Genomic DNA, 16,155 nt, shown 5'->3' with positions numbered 1-16,155 from the left:
GTGTTAAAGATCAGTGAAAGAAGACATAGGGCCAGGCTATGCTTAGAGTTCATGTGATATTTTAAAAGTAACAGACATTGGCAACTCCGATACTATTTTGCTTCCATACTCCCTATCAAAGAGAATTATCTCCAACTGGAGATGACAGAACAAACGCAGTTAAAAGGATCACAAAGTCTAAGATTGTTGAAAAGATAGGTGGGGGGGGGGGGGGAATTAGTTTTAAATGAGTTCATGATTCTACACCCAAATGAATTATATCTCCTGGGACTTACAAATATCAGAAGCTGCAGATGTAATCCAAAAACCATTACATAGTCCTTGAGACGAGTGAGTGCCCTAATTTTCAAGAGTTTGATAAAAGATGTACTGTGACTTCAGTCCAAGGCAACTGAAGTCGATTTTACAAAAGAGCAGATTACAGAGTAGTTGGTGCCAGGTGTGGGGGTACAGGAAGGCAGAGCCCATGGATCTGTGAGTTCCAGGCCAGCTAGGCTTAGACAATGAGACCCAGTCTCAAACATTGGTAAGCACGAGCCCACAGGTCCTAATCTTTGTGTGTGTGTGTGTGTGTGTGTATTTTGTTTGTTTGTTTGTTTTAAGACAGGGTCTCTCTGTGTAGCCCTTGCTGTTCTGGAACTCACTCTGTACACTAGGCTAGCCTCAAACTCAGAGATCTACCTGCCTCTGGTTCTGGGGTGCTGGGATTAAAGGCATGCACCACCACTGCCCGGCTCTCATCTTTTAAACAATACAGATAAAGATACAGTAGTCTAAAGAGACTATACTTAAGAATAGAATGGTAATGAAATGTAATTTGTAACAAAGCGAGGGACACAGTTGATGTTACCCATATTGTTAACACACAGCATTGTGATCAGGTATAAATGCAGGTTTCCCTGCCAAGGAAAAATCCTAGTGGCCTTCAAAGCAATTTTCATAAAGCGGAGGACGGAAGGGGAGACTGGAACTAGGTGGCAGCACTCCTTTCTCCAATATGCTATCCAGACCGACTTTTGGAAAGACGTTGCTTTGTCTTAAATTGAATACCAGATTCCAGAAAGCACTGTCCTAGCTGGGTAGCCATGTTTTCTGGGCATCCTGGTGAAATCTGTGTTTCAAAGACAAGTTCTCTCCTGTAACTCAGCAATTCTTTCTTTCTTGTACAGTGTTTGAATACTCTGAAACCATGGGATTACGTTAGCTGAAGTAAACGCTAAGGAAGTCAGGGTGTGAGCCAGCTGTCAAGTGCTTTCAGGTTTCACAGCCAGTGCTCCAGGGTGAAGTGCAGTAGACAGAGGGAGAGCTGCAACAACTGAGGAAGGGGTGCAGGCAGTTCCCAGGACTGTGGTGAGCAACATGAGAAAGTTTCTCAGCAAATGGGCTGAGCCTCAGGTTTAAAATGCACTGTGGCATCTGCTTCCATGCTGCATTGTTTGCAAGCGCAGAGGAAGGAAGGAGCACTACAGATGACAGTGACTGACGAACAGAGGTTCATCATGCTACTTTTAGTGTATTTCTTCAAGTTTCTTGGAAACCATTAAACATTAGACTGAAAAAAAAACTATTAGCCATCAAAAGGAAAAAAGCCATTAGCCATTAGATTGAAAAAAAAAAAAACATTACAAAGAAAACCACGCAGATGCCTACAATGACCAATGGGCTCTCTACCACCTTACCCATCATCTGCTACCTCTGTCCGCTCTACTCTTCCCTCTCCGCTTTCTGAGCTCTTCCTCTCTCAGTAGCAGCACCTAAACAAGCACTGGGCTCATCTACCTCTCAAGGCAGGGCAGAATCACCATCCAATGTAGAACTGAGGCTGACCCTCACTGTCCTACAGGCATTTGCGTTTGCGTCTCCTGCAGCGCCATCTTTAGTCATCCTGGCTGCTTCTTCTTTTCCACTAGAATCTGGATTAGCAGAGGGCAGGGCATTTTTGTTCTGGAGTTTTGCACAGCACTTACAACAATGTCTGCTACCTAGTAAATACAGAAGGTTGGGTCCACGGTATGAGAGAGTACATGCCACTAGTTTAAGTACCAATCTCTTCTTCAATAGTGGGTGTAGCAAAGACCTTACCGCCAACTCCTGCACTAAACAAACTAGGACACCTGATTTCTGAAGGAGTGAAATCTCAGGGATATCTTGTCAGTTACTACCCACTTCCTAGCCACTATGTAGAGCTCATGTGACTAGATGGCCAGTGTTATTTCTAATTTAATTATCATAACCTGTGATCTCACAAAATTTATAACCAAACTTCTTCCAATAAAAGAACTGATCCAAAATCATAATTCTAAATTTCCACAAAACTAGGGCTTTATTGTTTTTGTTTTTTAATTTTTGAAGAAAATAGTAACAAATATTCACAACCAGATTGGTGATTAGGAAGGGTAAGCATGGAAAACCGAGGCAGAAACCACTCACTTTGTACCAATGTGCAGCAGACTTCCTCCCCGTGTTCCAGCTACCTGTCACCCCTATGCAGTTTCATTTATCCATGGCACAAAACCAACCATACAGCTTGAACAAACTACTTATTCAGATTATTTTTATAATCACAAAAGTATTTTGTGTCTATGTTTCAGTACTTCCAAAGGCAAAGGGAAAAGTTGGGAACTACAAAATAAAATACTGCACCCACCCCCCAAAAAATCCTTAATAAGTATTTGCAAGCATGGGAAAAGAATTATAACTCCCATCTTCAATGATATCACTAATCAAATTCTGTCTGATTCACTCACAAGTGAGCGAATAGTTTAGAGTGCAGGTACTGTTCAGAGTCTAGATGACCTTTCTAGAACTGACCAAGGCCAAAATGTTAATTCAGGAGAAAGCAGACAGGTTCTTTAGCTCCCCTCTCCCCCATTCCACCAGCTGGGTGCCTTGTATGCTCAGGCCTGAGGAAACAGCGCCATCTGGAGGGTCTCCATTTCAGAGGAATCCTTTTGTAACCAGGACCGTAGGTTCAGCCAGGAATTCAGGATCCTGGTAGCAACAGGAACCAGCTCACTGATTAGGCAATTTGCACTTACCTTTTGAACAATTTCCTGTTTGTGATGATTTGTGGAAATCATTCAAGGACTTCATTTCTCAAGGTCTTCTGCATACTCCTCCTGGTTGTTCTTGAGAAACAGGGTCCTCCCACTTGGACACAGATCCTCTCAGTGAATGCTTCCCAGCTCCCTCTCTGCCCCAGTGGACATGCTCTCTAGGAGTTTCTCCACCCAGGCCAAAGGATTTTCCCAATCACAAGTATCCTCCAAGACTGAGTATGAGCCCCGAGAACACAGTCCCATCTCTAAGCAAACCATAAACACCTACTGGGCAGCTATCAACGACACTGGCCAGGAAGGCTGAGCGAGCCTGCACTGTCCTGCTTACAGACTGCACAGAGGCGGGGAGATCGTCTCCCAAGCCTGAGCTTATGCAACCCAGAAACTACAGCTGAGGTTTTACGTTTAACTGAGAGGAAATGAGGAGACTGGTTTTCAGAGCTGAGATCCTTCCCACCTCCAACAGGGACAGCTTCTGCGAACAAAAAATATCTGTTCCGTAATAGTCCTGCAACGCACTGATTTCAGTGCTCTCCCTTAGGTCATTCTCTCCATCACTGAGAAGAGAATGCCATCCCCAGTTGTGAATTCTTAGCAACAGTATTTCTCCACCTGTGCAAACGGCCCCTTCCTTCTTCTCTCTTAAATAAGCCCACTTCTTTGTTCTCAAACACAACTAATGACAAACCACCATAGTTGGTTCAGACCATTTTCTCTCTCCTCTCATAGGAGAACATGCCAATTACAAACAGATCGTCATTAGCTCAAATGAATGCTGAAAAAAATACTCCTTTTTTTAAATTTTTAGCTCTATGATGATCAGAAAGACTAAGCAAACAGAATGATTTGATTAAAAGAATTGAATCAGAACTAACAAGGAAAGGGTAAACACAGAACACGAAAGACAAGTTTCCTGTAGGCCAGGGATCGAGACACTGCAGACCAAAGCTACAGGCCATATAGTGCAACCCCTCAGAGAGCCCTTGACTGGAAGCACATGAAGCGAATACTGCCCGGCCTCCATTTTGAAAGCGCACAGGACGCAAACTAGAACACTCCCTGAGATAATTTATCATAGTAGGCACCTCCAAAGATAATAAAAATCTCAACATGCTAAGCTAGGCTGAGGGTTGGAGAGATGGCTCAGTGGTTAAAAGCACTGGCTGCTCTCCAGAGGTCCTGAGTTCCATTCCCGGCAACCATATGGTGGCTGATGACCATCTATAAAGAAATCTGATGCCCTCTTCTGGTATGTAGATGTGCATGCAGACAGAGTACTCCTATATTTAAAAAAAAAATACATAATACATTTAAAAAAAAAATCAATACAAAGCTAAGCTGTAGGGAGATGGCTCAACTGGTAAAGTGCTTGTGTACAAGTGTGGGGAAAGGAGGTTGGACCCCCACCACCCACATGAATGCCAAGCCACTGAGGTGACCCACCTGTAATCCTGGCACTCAGAGGACAGGGCATCTTCAGAATAAGCTACATAGCTAGACTAGCCAAACAGGCAAGCTCTGCCTCAAAACAGAGGGTAGAGAGCAACGGAGAAAGACACGGAACCGCAACCTCTGACCTCCACCCACACATGTGAACATACACAAACCACACACATATATAAATAAAAAATCACCTATGTGTACCAACTGAAGGACTAGACTACACAGCCTAGACCTAGATTTCACCCACATAACATTCCAAAGGAATTCTGGCAATGCAGAACCTTTGACACTGACAAAGAATGGTACTTCAGAATGGGGACAGGGAGAAAGGGATCCTTCCAAGAAATTAGAATTTAGTCACAATAGCAAAACATGCCAGAAACTTCTCAGCAGTCAGCCTGAACTACAGAGCCAGAACCTAGCTCAAAGGAAGAACAAGTCCTCAGTGGGAGACAGAGACTAAAAAGCATGTAAGAAAACTGGGTTTGGGGAACTGGAAAGACAGCACAGTGGTTAAGACCACTGACTGCTTTTCCAGAAGTCCTGAGTTCAATTCCCAGCAACCACAGATGGCTTACAGCCATCTGCAACGGGATCCAATGCTCTCCTGTGGTGTGTCTGAAGACAGTGACAATATACTCATATATATAAAATAAATAAATCTTTTAAAAAACAAACAAACCTGGGTTTTAACCTCTTTTGCCATAGCCCATGTTATTAAAGATACCCACGCTGAACTCTGAAAGGCATTATTTACTGGAAAGAAATATTATAAGAGGTTTCCCGAATTCTTGTAAGACCAAGTAATGTGCCCCTAATACCCACCCCCATCAAAAGAAAAGTATTTTACAAATTCTGAACCCTAACTTTGGAATGTCCAAAGCCAGGGTCTAAAATTATCAAGTTTACAACTCTCAAGAGGGCCAGGGAGCAAATCACACTGGGGAGCAGATTCACACTTGACAAGGGCTAGCAGCAACAGTCAAGGAACCCAGTGCTTTGCTTAAACTGACCATCTTAATGTCCAGGCCAGGATGTCCTTATGTGAAGTCACACTTCCATGATGCATTGGTTCACCAACACCAACGAGTAATTCCAAGACGTTTGGAAGGAAATAATCATACCAAAGGAGGAAGGGGGAGCTATTTAATCTTAGCAAGGGCAGCCGCTCTTCTTTCTGTGTTCTGGAACAAGGCACGAATTAAAGCTTTTACTTCGCTGGAAGGGAATGCAGTTGCCAGGGGCCCTTTTCCATCTGCCCACCTGCAAAACAAGACAGGTTCTATTTCCTATTCTGTCTAGTAGAAGCCAGACCTTAAATTGTCTTACTTGATCCAAACACTTAAGTGGAATTAAATACATCCTGTGAGGCCCATCCTCCTCTAGCTATTGCTGATCATGGCTGTATCTGGCACCAGCACAGCCAGAGTAGAAGCAGAGGAGAGATGGTTCCAGTTAAGAGCACTAGCTGCTCTTTCAGAGGACCAGAGTTCAATTCCCAGAACCTTCATGACAGCTCACAACCTTCTGTAATTCCAGTTCCAAGGAATAAGACACCCTCTTCTGGTCTCTATGAACACCAGGCACACATGTAGTGCACAGACATACAAGCGCACAAAATTCCCATACACTTAAAAGAAGTAAATCTTAAAAAAGAAAAGAAAAGGGGGCTGGAGAGATGGCTTGGTGGTTAAGAGCACCGACTGCTCTTCCAGAGGATCTGAGTTCAATTCCCAGCAACCACATGGTGGCTCACAATTATCTGTCATGGGATCTGATGCCCTCTTCTGGTGTGTCTGAAGACAGCTACAGTGTACTCATAAATAAGTCTTTAAAAAAAGAAAAGAAAAAACAAAAACTAGAGCCACATATGGTGATGGCTCATACCTCCAATTCAAGCACTTGGAAGATGGAAACAGGAGGGTCATTTGAAACCCAAGGCCAGCCTGGTGTCCATAACAATTCCTAGACTGGAGTATATAGTTAAACCTTGTGTGGAAAAACACAAAACGTCCTCAGAGGGGTGTGGTGCTTAGGCTCCTACACCAGGGGTTCTCAACCTCCCTAATGCTATGGTCCTTTAACATATGGTCCCTTATGTTGTGCTGACCCCCAACCACAAAACCTTTAGTTGTTACTTCATAACTGTAATTTGGCTATTGTTTTGAATCACAATGTAAATATCTGATATGCGACCCCTGCAAAAGGGTTGGTCAAGCCCCAAAAGAGTTTGGACCCACAGGTTGTAAACCAACATCTTAACTATTGCACTCCCTGCAGAAAAGAACTGGCCATTCAAAAAAATGGCCTCACACTAAATACTTAAGATTTGACAATCCCTCGTTTTTTCCTTTTTTCTTTTCTTCATTAATTTATTTATTCACTTTACATCCTTACCCCAGCCCCCCCCCTCTTCCCTCCCAGTACCACCCTTATAGCCCCCTTCCCCCATTGCCCTGCTCCCTTCCCAGAGAAGGGGATGCCCCCCTTTTAACTCAACTGAAATGCTGGGGGTATCTTACCATTCTGACAATACATCATCCAGGTGTAAGAAGGACGGACTTCTAATTAAAAATTGCCAGAATATCTATACTGCTGCCAAAACTACATTCTCTATCAAAAAGTATGGATGAAAGTCCTTTTGTCATTAACTATGAGAAGGTGGTCATAAGATCTGCCCTATGAAAGACTACTAAAGGCCTCAACTACTGCACTGGAACATGAAATTCTTAACTGAATAACTCTAAGGAACAGAGGGGCCGGAAATGTGGCTCAGTAGCAGAGGGCTTGCCCAGCATGCAGAAGGCTGTGGGTTCAATAACCTGCGACATGCACACGCATGCACACAGTGGGAGGAAGGTGCAACTGCCGCTGGTGGTCCCAACCCTCTTTCGTGACCATGTATATATGCCTCTATAGAAAACACATACGCACCGATCTCCGATTTCCTGCAAGCTAGCTTGTAGCATTATCATGAGTTCTTTGAAAGGCATCCACTTGGACACATAGACCGGAACCTCTTCTTGGTATTTCTTGTTTTTGTTTTCATCAGACAGAGGTGCAAATACTTGTGGCCCTTCATCCATCACTGTTTTGCACAGGGAATACAATCTATCGCCATCTTCAGTCGAGATGTCCTAGATTAGCACAAAGAGAACATAACAGAATAGAACTGACCAAAGGGCAGGGCAGATCAGATGATTTCCCAGTAATGTAGCCCATCTTACTAGTCACCAGATCCAATCAGCTCTCTGATAACCCTCCTGAAGGTAGAATGATCTAATCTGTGTGTCAGCCAATGGCCAGCAAGGCTCTACACAGGAGCCTGTGTCCCCAGCACAAAGGGCTACACACAGCTGCTATGAAGGACAGTGCTACAAGGGCTTGGTTGACCTATGCTTTGAAGGGTCAGCTAGCCACATCCAGGGAATTTTCCTCATAGTATCACCTACAGTCCACTCAACTGCACAGTGTGTTGGCAAAGTGGTGCCTGCACAGACTGTGTTCACGTTGCTAAATTAAATTACCTAGTTCATCTGCTGAACAAATGACTTCATACTAAGTAATATGTCTTGGGACCACTGCCCAGTTTCCAATGTCCCCATTCCTAATTTAGACGCTAGACTAAGAAATCCCACAACCCTACTTTCTTATCTAGGTATAAAAGAGATTAACAAGTTCCCAGCAAAACAGAACTCAGACAAGCCTGGAACCAGCCAACCAAGCTGCAACAGCGTGAGGCAGGCACGAAACGACCAATCTCTTCTATCACTGTGCCCATTAGCACAAGACTGCAGTATCACTTCCTCGCTACAGTCATGGTGTAGGACAGGACCTGCCTTCCAAGTGGATATCCGCTCTCACCTCTAGAGCAGTGATCCTGCCAATCATCTCAGCAATCACGGTGTTCAGCAAGGTCCCCATAGCCTTGCAGTATATGTTCACCGGCAGGACATCCTGCCACACGATCCCAAGTCTCTTCAGCTGGTGCAGCACCTGGAGAAGAAGAGGGTTACGATTCACACCCGTCACTTCGTGGGAGAAACAGAATGGGAGAAAGAAGTGATACAGATGTGAGGTAATGGGGACTCCGTGGCTCTTGAATGTTTACCCTCTGTGATATCCTTGAGTAAAGAAAAGCAGACTCTTCCTGAGGAGGGAGCACGGCAGTGAGGAGGTAAATCAGCAGAGGGAGAAACTTAATGTAGTGTGTACACCATGGAATACTGCTCAGCCACAAAGACCAAAGTCATGTCATTTGCAAAAAAACATACACAGCTGGAAATGATCACTGTAAGCAAACTAAGTCAGTCTCAGGGGACACAGATCACAGCTCTGCTCATCTGTGGTTCTGAGATCCTACAGTACACCCATACCATAATGTATGTATATTGATGAATATATGTATAATGTATGTATACATGATATGAGAGTAGAGCAAAAGGGAACAAAGGGTCTTAGTACTTGCTGTGAAAGGCAAGAAAAAGGAAAGGGACAGGGGCTAAGCGCTCTATTAATATTTGCATGCAAATGTCTTTATAAAACCCAGACCATACACAATGAATACACACCAATGGGAGGGGGGGCGCCTCACTTAAGACAGAGGTAGAGAAGAAAATCTACATTTAAATGTGTTCACATACAATGAGTTAATATTATTGAGTCAATGGAAAGATGGCATGTCTTGGTTGAACAGAAAAAAGACCTTACACACAGCTGTCACAAGCATCTAGACTTTGCAATGGGGAGCATAGGATTCAACTGATGGACTTACTAGTGGGGTGAGGGACCCCCAAGGACCTCGGTGCCTGCATCAGCCTCCTACCTGCCTCACTGCCTTGCTCGCTGCAGAATAATTCTCTTCATCATCCATGTTTGCAAAGCTTCTAGCACTTGATAATCTCTCCAGAAGTTCTCCTTTCTGGGTCCGCATCTGGGCCAAAAAACACTCCGTCCCTACAGAGGGAAAACAAAAAAGTGTAAACCTGTTGAATCCCACACTGCAAAACCTAAGACTGTCAGCTGCTTGGCCTGTGTGAGAACAATCTCACTAAATGTGCTTGTTGTATAGAATGATTCTGAGTCCACTTAGCCAGTCCCTCTGACCCTTTCACAGCATAACAGGAAAACCTTTTCAACAGTTTGCATGGGATATGAGACAACTAAGAAAAATCACTTCTACAGATAAAGCAGCTTACTATTCCAACATCTATACCACTGATGGAGAGCACCTACAACTGAAAAGCTAAATGAACAACTTTTCTCAGGATACTCTCATAATTAATATTGATTTACCATACAAACGTGGCTCTCTCCTGACACAAGTGACTTGGTGGAGTAAAGTCTGACATGCCAACATACCACAAAATCATGTCAGGAAAAAATGTTTACACAAAGATGACATCCACTTTATAGAATAACTGGAAACTAACCAATCAGAGGACCTCCTACACTCTAACACATCTAATAGATCACTAACTCCTAACCACCTCACCTATTAAACTACAGAGTACTAGGCTATAAATCACACTTCCCCAAGTGGGAAGCGCCAGTTACCAAGTCTTCTGAAGCCAGGTACAAGGTCCACAAAAGTGGTCGTGCCATCACAAAGAATGGGGGTGAGCCGCGATCTGAACTGATGGCCGAGGGTCAGCAAGTGGTGAGCAATATACATGCAGTTGTTATGGTGAATGGCAGCCAACTGGGGAAGCTTCTGAAGGTTCTCCCTAGGTCAAGAGGAAGGACAAAAGAGGAAACCACCTGTTGGTTACTCAAGTCGAGCTTTCTGGAAAGTCATCTGTGCTCTAAGGTGACAGGCAGCCTTGGCTTTCCCCACTCTTAAGTCCTGAGCACAACAAAACATGCGGTCGCTCTAGCTCGGTGAGCTGTGCCAGCCTGACTTTAGCCAACAAACTGTCCCGGGGAGGGCTGGAGAGGGGGCCTCAGCAACTACAAATGCTTGTTATTCTTGCACAGGCCTGAGTTTGGTCCCCAGTATCCAAATCAGGTGGCCCACAACTACCTGTAATTCTACCTCCAGGGGAATCCAACTTCTGGCCTCTGTGGGCATTTGTGCAAGGAGACACACACACACACACACACACACACACACACACACACACACACACACGTATGTTAAAAAAGAAAAGCCAAGAAAATAAAATAAACAACTGTGGATGTGTTACTTCTGGCACAGGAGACAGGAGACACAGGAGACTTTACATCCTGCCCTGAAAATTCAGCCAAGAGAAATACAGGCTCACTTTTCTGCTTTCTGAACTCCCATTTCACTTATATAACAAAACACTGAAATCAGATTAGAATTGGATTTAAAACTATCTACTTGTTTAGACTTTATCCCATACAAGTCCTTTGAAGTTGACTACAGATCAGAATCATATAGAAAATTTTTAAATATAAAGGTATTTAGAATTTTTCCCAGAATAACCTTTGTGAATGAAACCAGGCATTTTTACTTTTTGAAATCTCTGTAGATAATGGTTTTAACCCAGAACTGAAATTCACTACTTCAATTCTTCCACACAAATTAGTCTCTACCCAGTTCAAACCCTATGAGAAGGTTTGAACAGGTATGGCCTCCATAGAGACTTTGACTGCTTGGCCATAGGGAGAGGCACTATTAAGAGGTATGGCCTTGGAGGAAGTGTGTCACTATGAGGGCAGCTATGAGGTCTACTATGCTCGAGCAACGTAACACACAGCCTCCTTCTGCTTCCTGTCGATCAAGATGTAAAACTCTCAACTTCTTCTCCAGCACCATGTCTTCCCTGCATGCCACCATGCTTCTCTCCATGACAATAAATGTCTGAAACTATAAGCCAGCCCCAATTAAATGTTTTCCTTTATGAGAGTTGCAATGGTTATGGTGTCTCTTCACAACAATAGAATCACAGGACAAAGACTTTTCTATTTCCTAACCAAGAAACGTAAAATGGTTCTGAAAATGCCCAGACATTAAAAACTGGATACAGTGTGTGTGACCTTCCTACACACAAAATCACTGTTCACGCCACAATAAAGTCTACAGCCTTTAAAAGGTCTGAATTTGGTATACTTTTTTTTTTTTCCGGAGCTGGGGACTGAACCCAGGGCCTTGTACTTGCTAGGCAAGCGCTCTACCACTGAGCTAAATCCCCAACCCCAGAATTTGGTATACTTTTACTGTGAATTTTAATCACTGTCTTTGGTGAAAATATGAAGTTATTGGTTTTAACCTGACGTGACGTTTTAGAGGTCCAATTGTACAGGAATAAGATACTCACTTGTGGTATGTGGGCACCACATCATGGAACAAATGGAAGATATTTCTCACTGAGTAAAAAAGCTGGACAGCACTGGAAGGAAAACAAACACTCAGAAAAATCATACAGAATGAAGCAGGTATTCTGTTAGTGAAGGGCATGTGATAAAAACCACCGCTGCAGAAAACACACGCCTTCATCACTGCAGGAAAACACCATGGCCATCAGTGGAGACACACTCAACCGGTATCTCTAAACTGAACTTCTTTTCTAAAACCTGGATACATTAGCGACCTCAGAACAGGAGTGTTCAACCCAAAGCCTCTTCTCTACTTATCCATTTGTGCTCTGCCAGCACCCAAAGTATCTTCCCAGTGACAAACAGAGTTAAGCCTCAAGCAAATGTCACCCGTTTCTTGATGCATTCTGCAAAGGGCATCAACAAAGGCACTCACCAGCTCTTTCAGAGTCAGGCTGACTTTCAGCTTTCACCTTTCCCCATCTTCCCCAATGCAAAGGATGAATCAACATTTTTGTCTAACCTTCAACATCCTTTGCCCTTTAAATCTGATCTTTAACTACCTAAGGATCACCATTAAGATGCAGTTAAGAGACTGTGTGTGTGTGTGTGTGTGTGTGTGTGTGTGTGTGTGTGTGTGTGTGTGTGTTGTGGGAAGACAGGGAAACTTGGCCTCCAAAATGAACCTTAAAAGAGAAAATACACAGATGGGAAAAAAAGGCTCTTTAAAAGCCCATTGTGAATGTCAAAATGTGTAAATTTTTTAAAATTATTTTTTAAGTAATTAAAATAAGTATTAAAAAGCAATCTATTGGGGCTGGGGATTTAGCTCAGTGGTAGAGCGCTTACCTAGGAAGCGCAAGGCCCTGGGTTCGGTCCCCAGCTCCGAAAAAAAAGAACAAAAAAAAAAAAAAAAAAAAAAAAAAAAAAAAAAAAAACCAATCTATTGCCAGTAGAATGAATGTAAGTACTGAGTATACCAAAACAGTGTTCAGTTTTTTTTTTTAAAAAAATTTTTTTAAATATTGCCATATATCCCCAACTTCTGGTCTGATGTATTCGAAGAATGTCATTTGAGGAAATAATGTCAACTATGTTTACCTTGCCAAAAGAGCACATCAACATTCTTTATAAAGAAACAGATGTTTTTCACAGGGGCAGGGAATGGCTCAGCAAACAACAGCTCTCTGGCAAACCTGGTGACCCGAGTGTGATCCCCAGAGTCCACGTAAGTGGAAGGAAAGAATTGATTCCACAGAGTTGTCCTCTGACCTCCACATGTGCCATAGCACGATCAAGAACATACATACATGCATATACACTAATAATAAAAGTAAGTACAACTTTTTTTTCTGCTTAGAATACTAGAATCATGTTCTATCCAGAACAACATAAAAAAGAGTATTTGCAGCCTGGAGAGATGGCTCAGAGGGTAAGAGCACTGACTGCTCCTCCAGAGGTCTTGAGTTCAATTCCCAGCAACTACATGGTGGCTCACAGTCATCTCTAATGGGTGTCTGAAGACAGAGACAGTGTACTCACATACATTAAATAAATAAATAAATAAATAAATAAATAAATAAATAAATAAGTAAAATAAATTAATTAATTAATAAAAGTATTTGCACACAGAAATAACAAGACCTGAGGATACAATGACTAACTCAAGCCTAATTCCACAGCTTTTCCTAAGGCTGAGAAGAACAGCTCCATACAGACTCACACTGATGGCCTTTATCAGACCAGCTCTACAATCAACTGGCCATTTCTCTAATACCACAGGAGCCTTTCAAAACAAAAGGATTCAATATGAGATGTGAAATAAGCCCTGAGGTATCCTGAACACACTATAGATTAGGTGAAGTCATCTTGAAAGGGTGAAGCCAGGGCTGTAATATGTTCTACTTCCAAAGAAAATCGACTCTTCCTCCCTCTGCATGTTGCTGCTATGTAGAGTTCGAATGTGAATTCACAGGTCCCTCTGGCTCTCCAGGCTCATATGGTATAACAACCATAATTATCCAGCAATGAGCATTTCAGTATTAACCCTTTTCAAACAAGTGCTCTAATGTAGCATTGTTTGATCACAGATAGCCAAAATTCGACAAAGTATCACTTACTAAAAAGTAAACCACATTTTTAACACCACATAAGCCTACACATTTACCCACCAGTGCAGCATCTACTTCTCGGTTCCTTCTTTCATACCTGGACTGTACTAGGTATCCCAGGCTGGCCCAGACCTTGCTTTGTAGGCCTGGCTGACTCCAACCTCACACTCCTGCCTCAGCCTTCCAACTGCTGGGTTATGAACATGGACCAGCAGGCCCCAGCTAGCATCTGCTTTAACACTTTTACACCTGTGTTACTGTAAGGAAATGACAGGGTCAAGTTATCTGTGTTACCATTGGTCGCTACTTGTTGTTGCCTCAAGTAAAGTCTGATAAGCGAGCTCCATTAACTTCTTCACAGCCTCACTGATGCGGCACGTGGGTAAAGAGAAGGACCGAGGGTCCAGCGAAGTCTCGGGCTCTAAGTTTCCGGCATCGGTGAACTGCACTTTGCACACCTGCACTTGTAGCCTGTGGTCGGCATCAGGACTGGGCAAGTCTGGTAGGGTTTCCTCACAATCAGGACCAATCTAAAATTCAAACATAGCAACAGAAAAAGACGTTTCCAGGAAAATGCAAACTCAAGCACACAGCAAAGGCTAAAGACACTCAAGGCTTCCGTGTTGATGGAGCCATGGCCCTACAGGTGACTAGAAGATGCTCACACGAGTGGTCTGATTAAAGGACTGGCTGGTCTGGACTGATAGCACACCAAAAGAGATAAGCAATCTCATGTACTGTGGGATTCTTAATATTAATGGAAAAGCAAAGATTTGGAGAAACTGAAAAGACCTGTAAAACTCATCATTCTCAGCTCTCATAAAAACTCCAACTTGCCTCAGAATGTGCTAATATCTGTGTGCCTCAAATGGCTAAAAATATTGTTGGAAGAGACAATAATGGGCCATGCCAAGGAAATGAGGAACGCAGAAGAATAGATTAAGAACCCAGTGCCCGGGCTGCATATGGTAGACACCTTTAATCCCAGCACTTAGGAGGCAGAAAAAAGTGGATCTCTAAATTCGAGGCCCCCCTGGTCCATGTAAGTTCTACGCTAGCCGGGGTTACACAGTGAAACCCTCCCTCAAAAAAAGGAAACGCAAGTAGAATCCAATGCCCTCCAGGCCATTTCAAGCAACTCAGAAAAATGGCTGGGAAAAATCTACTAATAGGTTGCCTTAGTCTGTGTTTTAGTAATGCTCAGTATGTTTCTATAACACTTTGCATTTACCTAGTACTGTTTTATATATACTAAATGATGTAAATATATATTATATATTATGTTATATTATTGTATGTTATATATTATACATTATTTTTATATTATATATAACATATATGTAAATATTTAAATAGTATATGTGGATAAATACATGATATAAACAAAAAAAGCCCAAAATTATCAAGAGTCAAACAGTAAACTGCTCTTCATGTAAGTTCATTCCCATTGCAAGTAATTATTTATACCTTCGAGAAAAACATTTATTGGGCTGGAGAGATGGCTCAGTGGTTAAGAGCACTGACTGCTCATTCAGAGGTCCTGAGTTCAAATCCCAGCAACCACATGGTGGCTCACAACCATCTGTAATGAGATCTGGTGCCCTCTTCTGGTGTGACTGAAGACAGCTACAGTGTACTCATATATAATAAACAAATAAATCTTAAAAAAAGTGAGACATTTATTTTGTTTTTATTTGAATGTGTGTGTGTGTGTGTACACACGTGCACCCACATTCTCCACACATAATACAACCCAAGCACATATATCTTCAAGTAATGACAAGAATAATCTGCTTTTTAATCCTGACAACAGCAATGCACAACATTTGTAGACTTTCTCAGTTTATACAGTGGCTTTCAAGTATGCAGTTTATCTGGAACTCGCAATACTTCAAGAAAAGGGAGACAACAGGAGCACTTTGAAGAGGACCATTTGTCTCCAAGAGCTTGACGACTGCTCTCTTCCCCATAAGTGTCTCAAAACTAAGCTGCTCCCCATAAAAGACGCAGTAAGCCCCACATACCTTCACGGTGTTGTGAATTTCGGAGGTCATTAGATGTCTAGCCGCCACAATCACATCCTGGCACTTCTTATTAGCAAAATGAGAATTGATATTGCGAGCATATTTCAGCAAGTCAGTAGTATCTCCTTTTAAAAATCTCATCTCTTTTAGGGACTTTTCAAATTCCTCTGTGGACTGTATGATCTGACACAGACAAGCATAAGAAGAAGAGAAAAAAACTCTATGTGGTTATCCCTC

General features: G+C 42.7%; 1 protein-coding gene across 2 annotated transcripts in view; it reads right to left on the bottom strand.

The window, feature by feature from the left end:
- Positions 1-2,297: 2,297 nt before the first annotated feature.
- The window catches only part of Zw10 (zw10 kinetochore protein), a 28,188-nt gene continuing 14,330 nt past the window's right edge, over positions 2,298-16,155 (bottom strand). For both annotated transcript variants that reach the window (NM_001429477.1, NM_001024801.2), the window contains exons 9-16: positions 15,919-16,101; positions 14,189-14,424; positions 11,786-11,857; positions 10,059-10,228; positions 9,328-9,458; positions 8,367-8,498; positions 7,437-7,639; positions 2,298-5,765 (exon numbers count right to left, since the gene is read on the bottom strand). In NM_001429477.1, coding sequence (NP_001416406.1) covers positions 5,645-5,765; positions 7,437-7,639; positions 8,367-8,498; positions 9,328-9,458; positions 10,059-10,228; positions 11,786-11,857; positions 14,189-14,424; positions 15,919-16,101 — 1,248 coding nt within the window. In that variant the 3' untranslated portion in view covers positions 2,298-5,644. The remainder of the gene's footprint in view (positions 5,766-7,436; positions 7,640-8,366; positions 8,499-9,327; positions 9,459-10,058; positions 10,229-11,785; positions 11,858-14,188; positions 14,425-15,918; positions 16,102-16,155) is intronic.

This window comes from Rattus norvegicus, chromosome 8, assembly GCF_021556685.1.
Source record: "Rattus norvegicus strain SHRSP/BbbUtx chromosome 8, alternate assembly SHRSP_T2T, whole genome shotgun sequence".
NCBI lineage: Eukaryota > Metazoa > Chordata > Mammalia > Rodentia > Muridae > Rattus > Rattus norvegicus.
The sequence above is the reverse complement of the archived record's forward strand: the minus strand, read 5'-3'. Positions and strand labels throughout refer to the sequence as shown.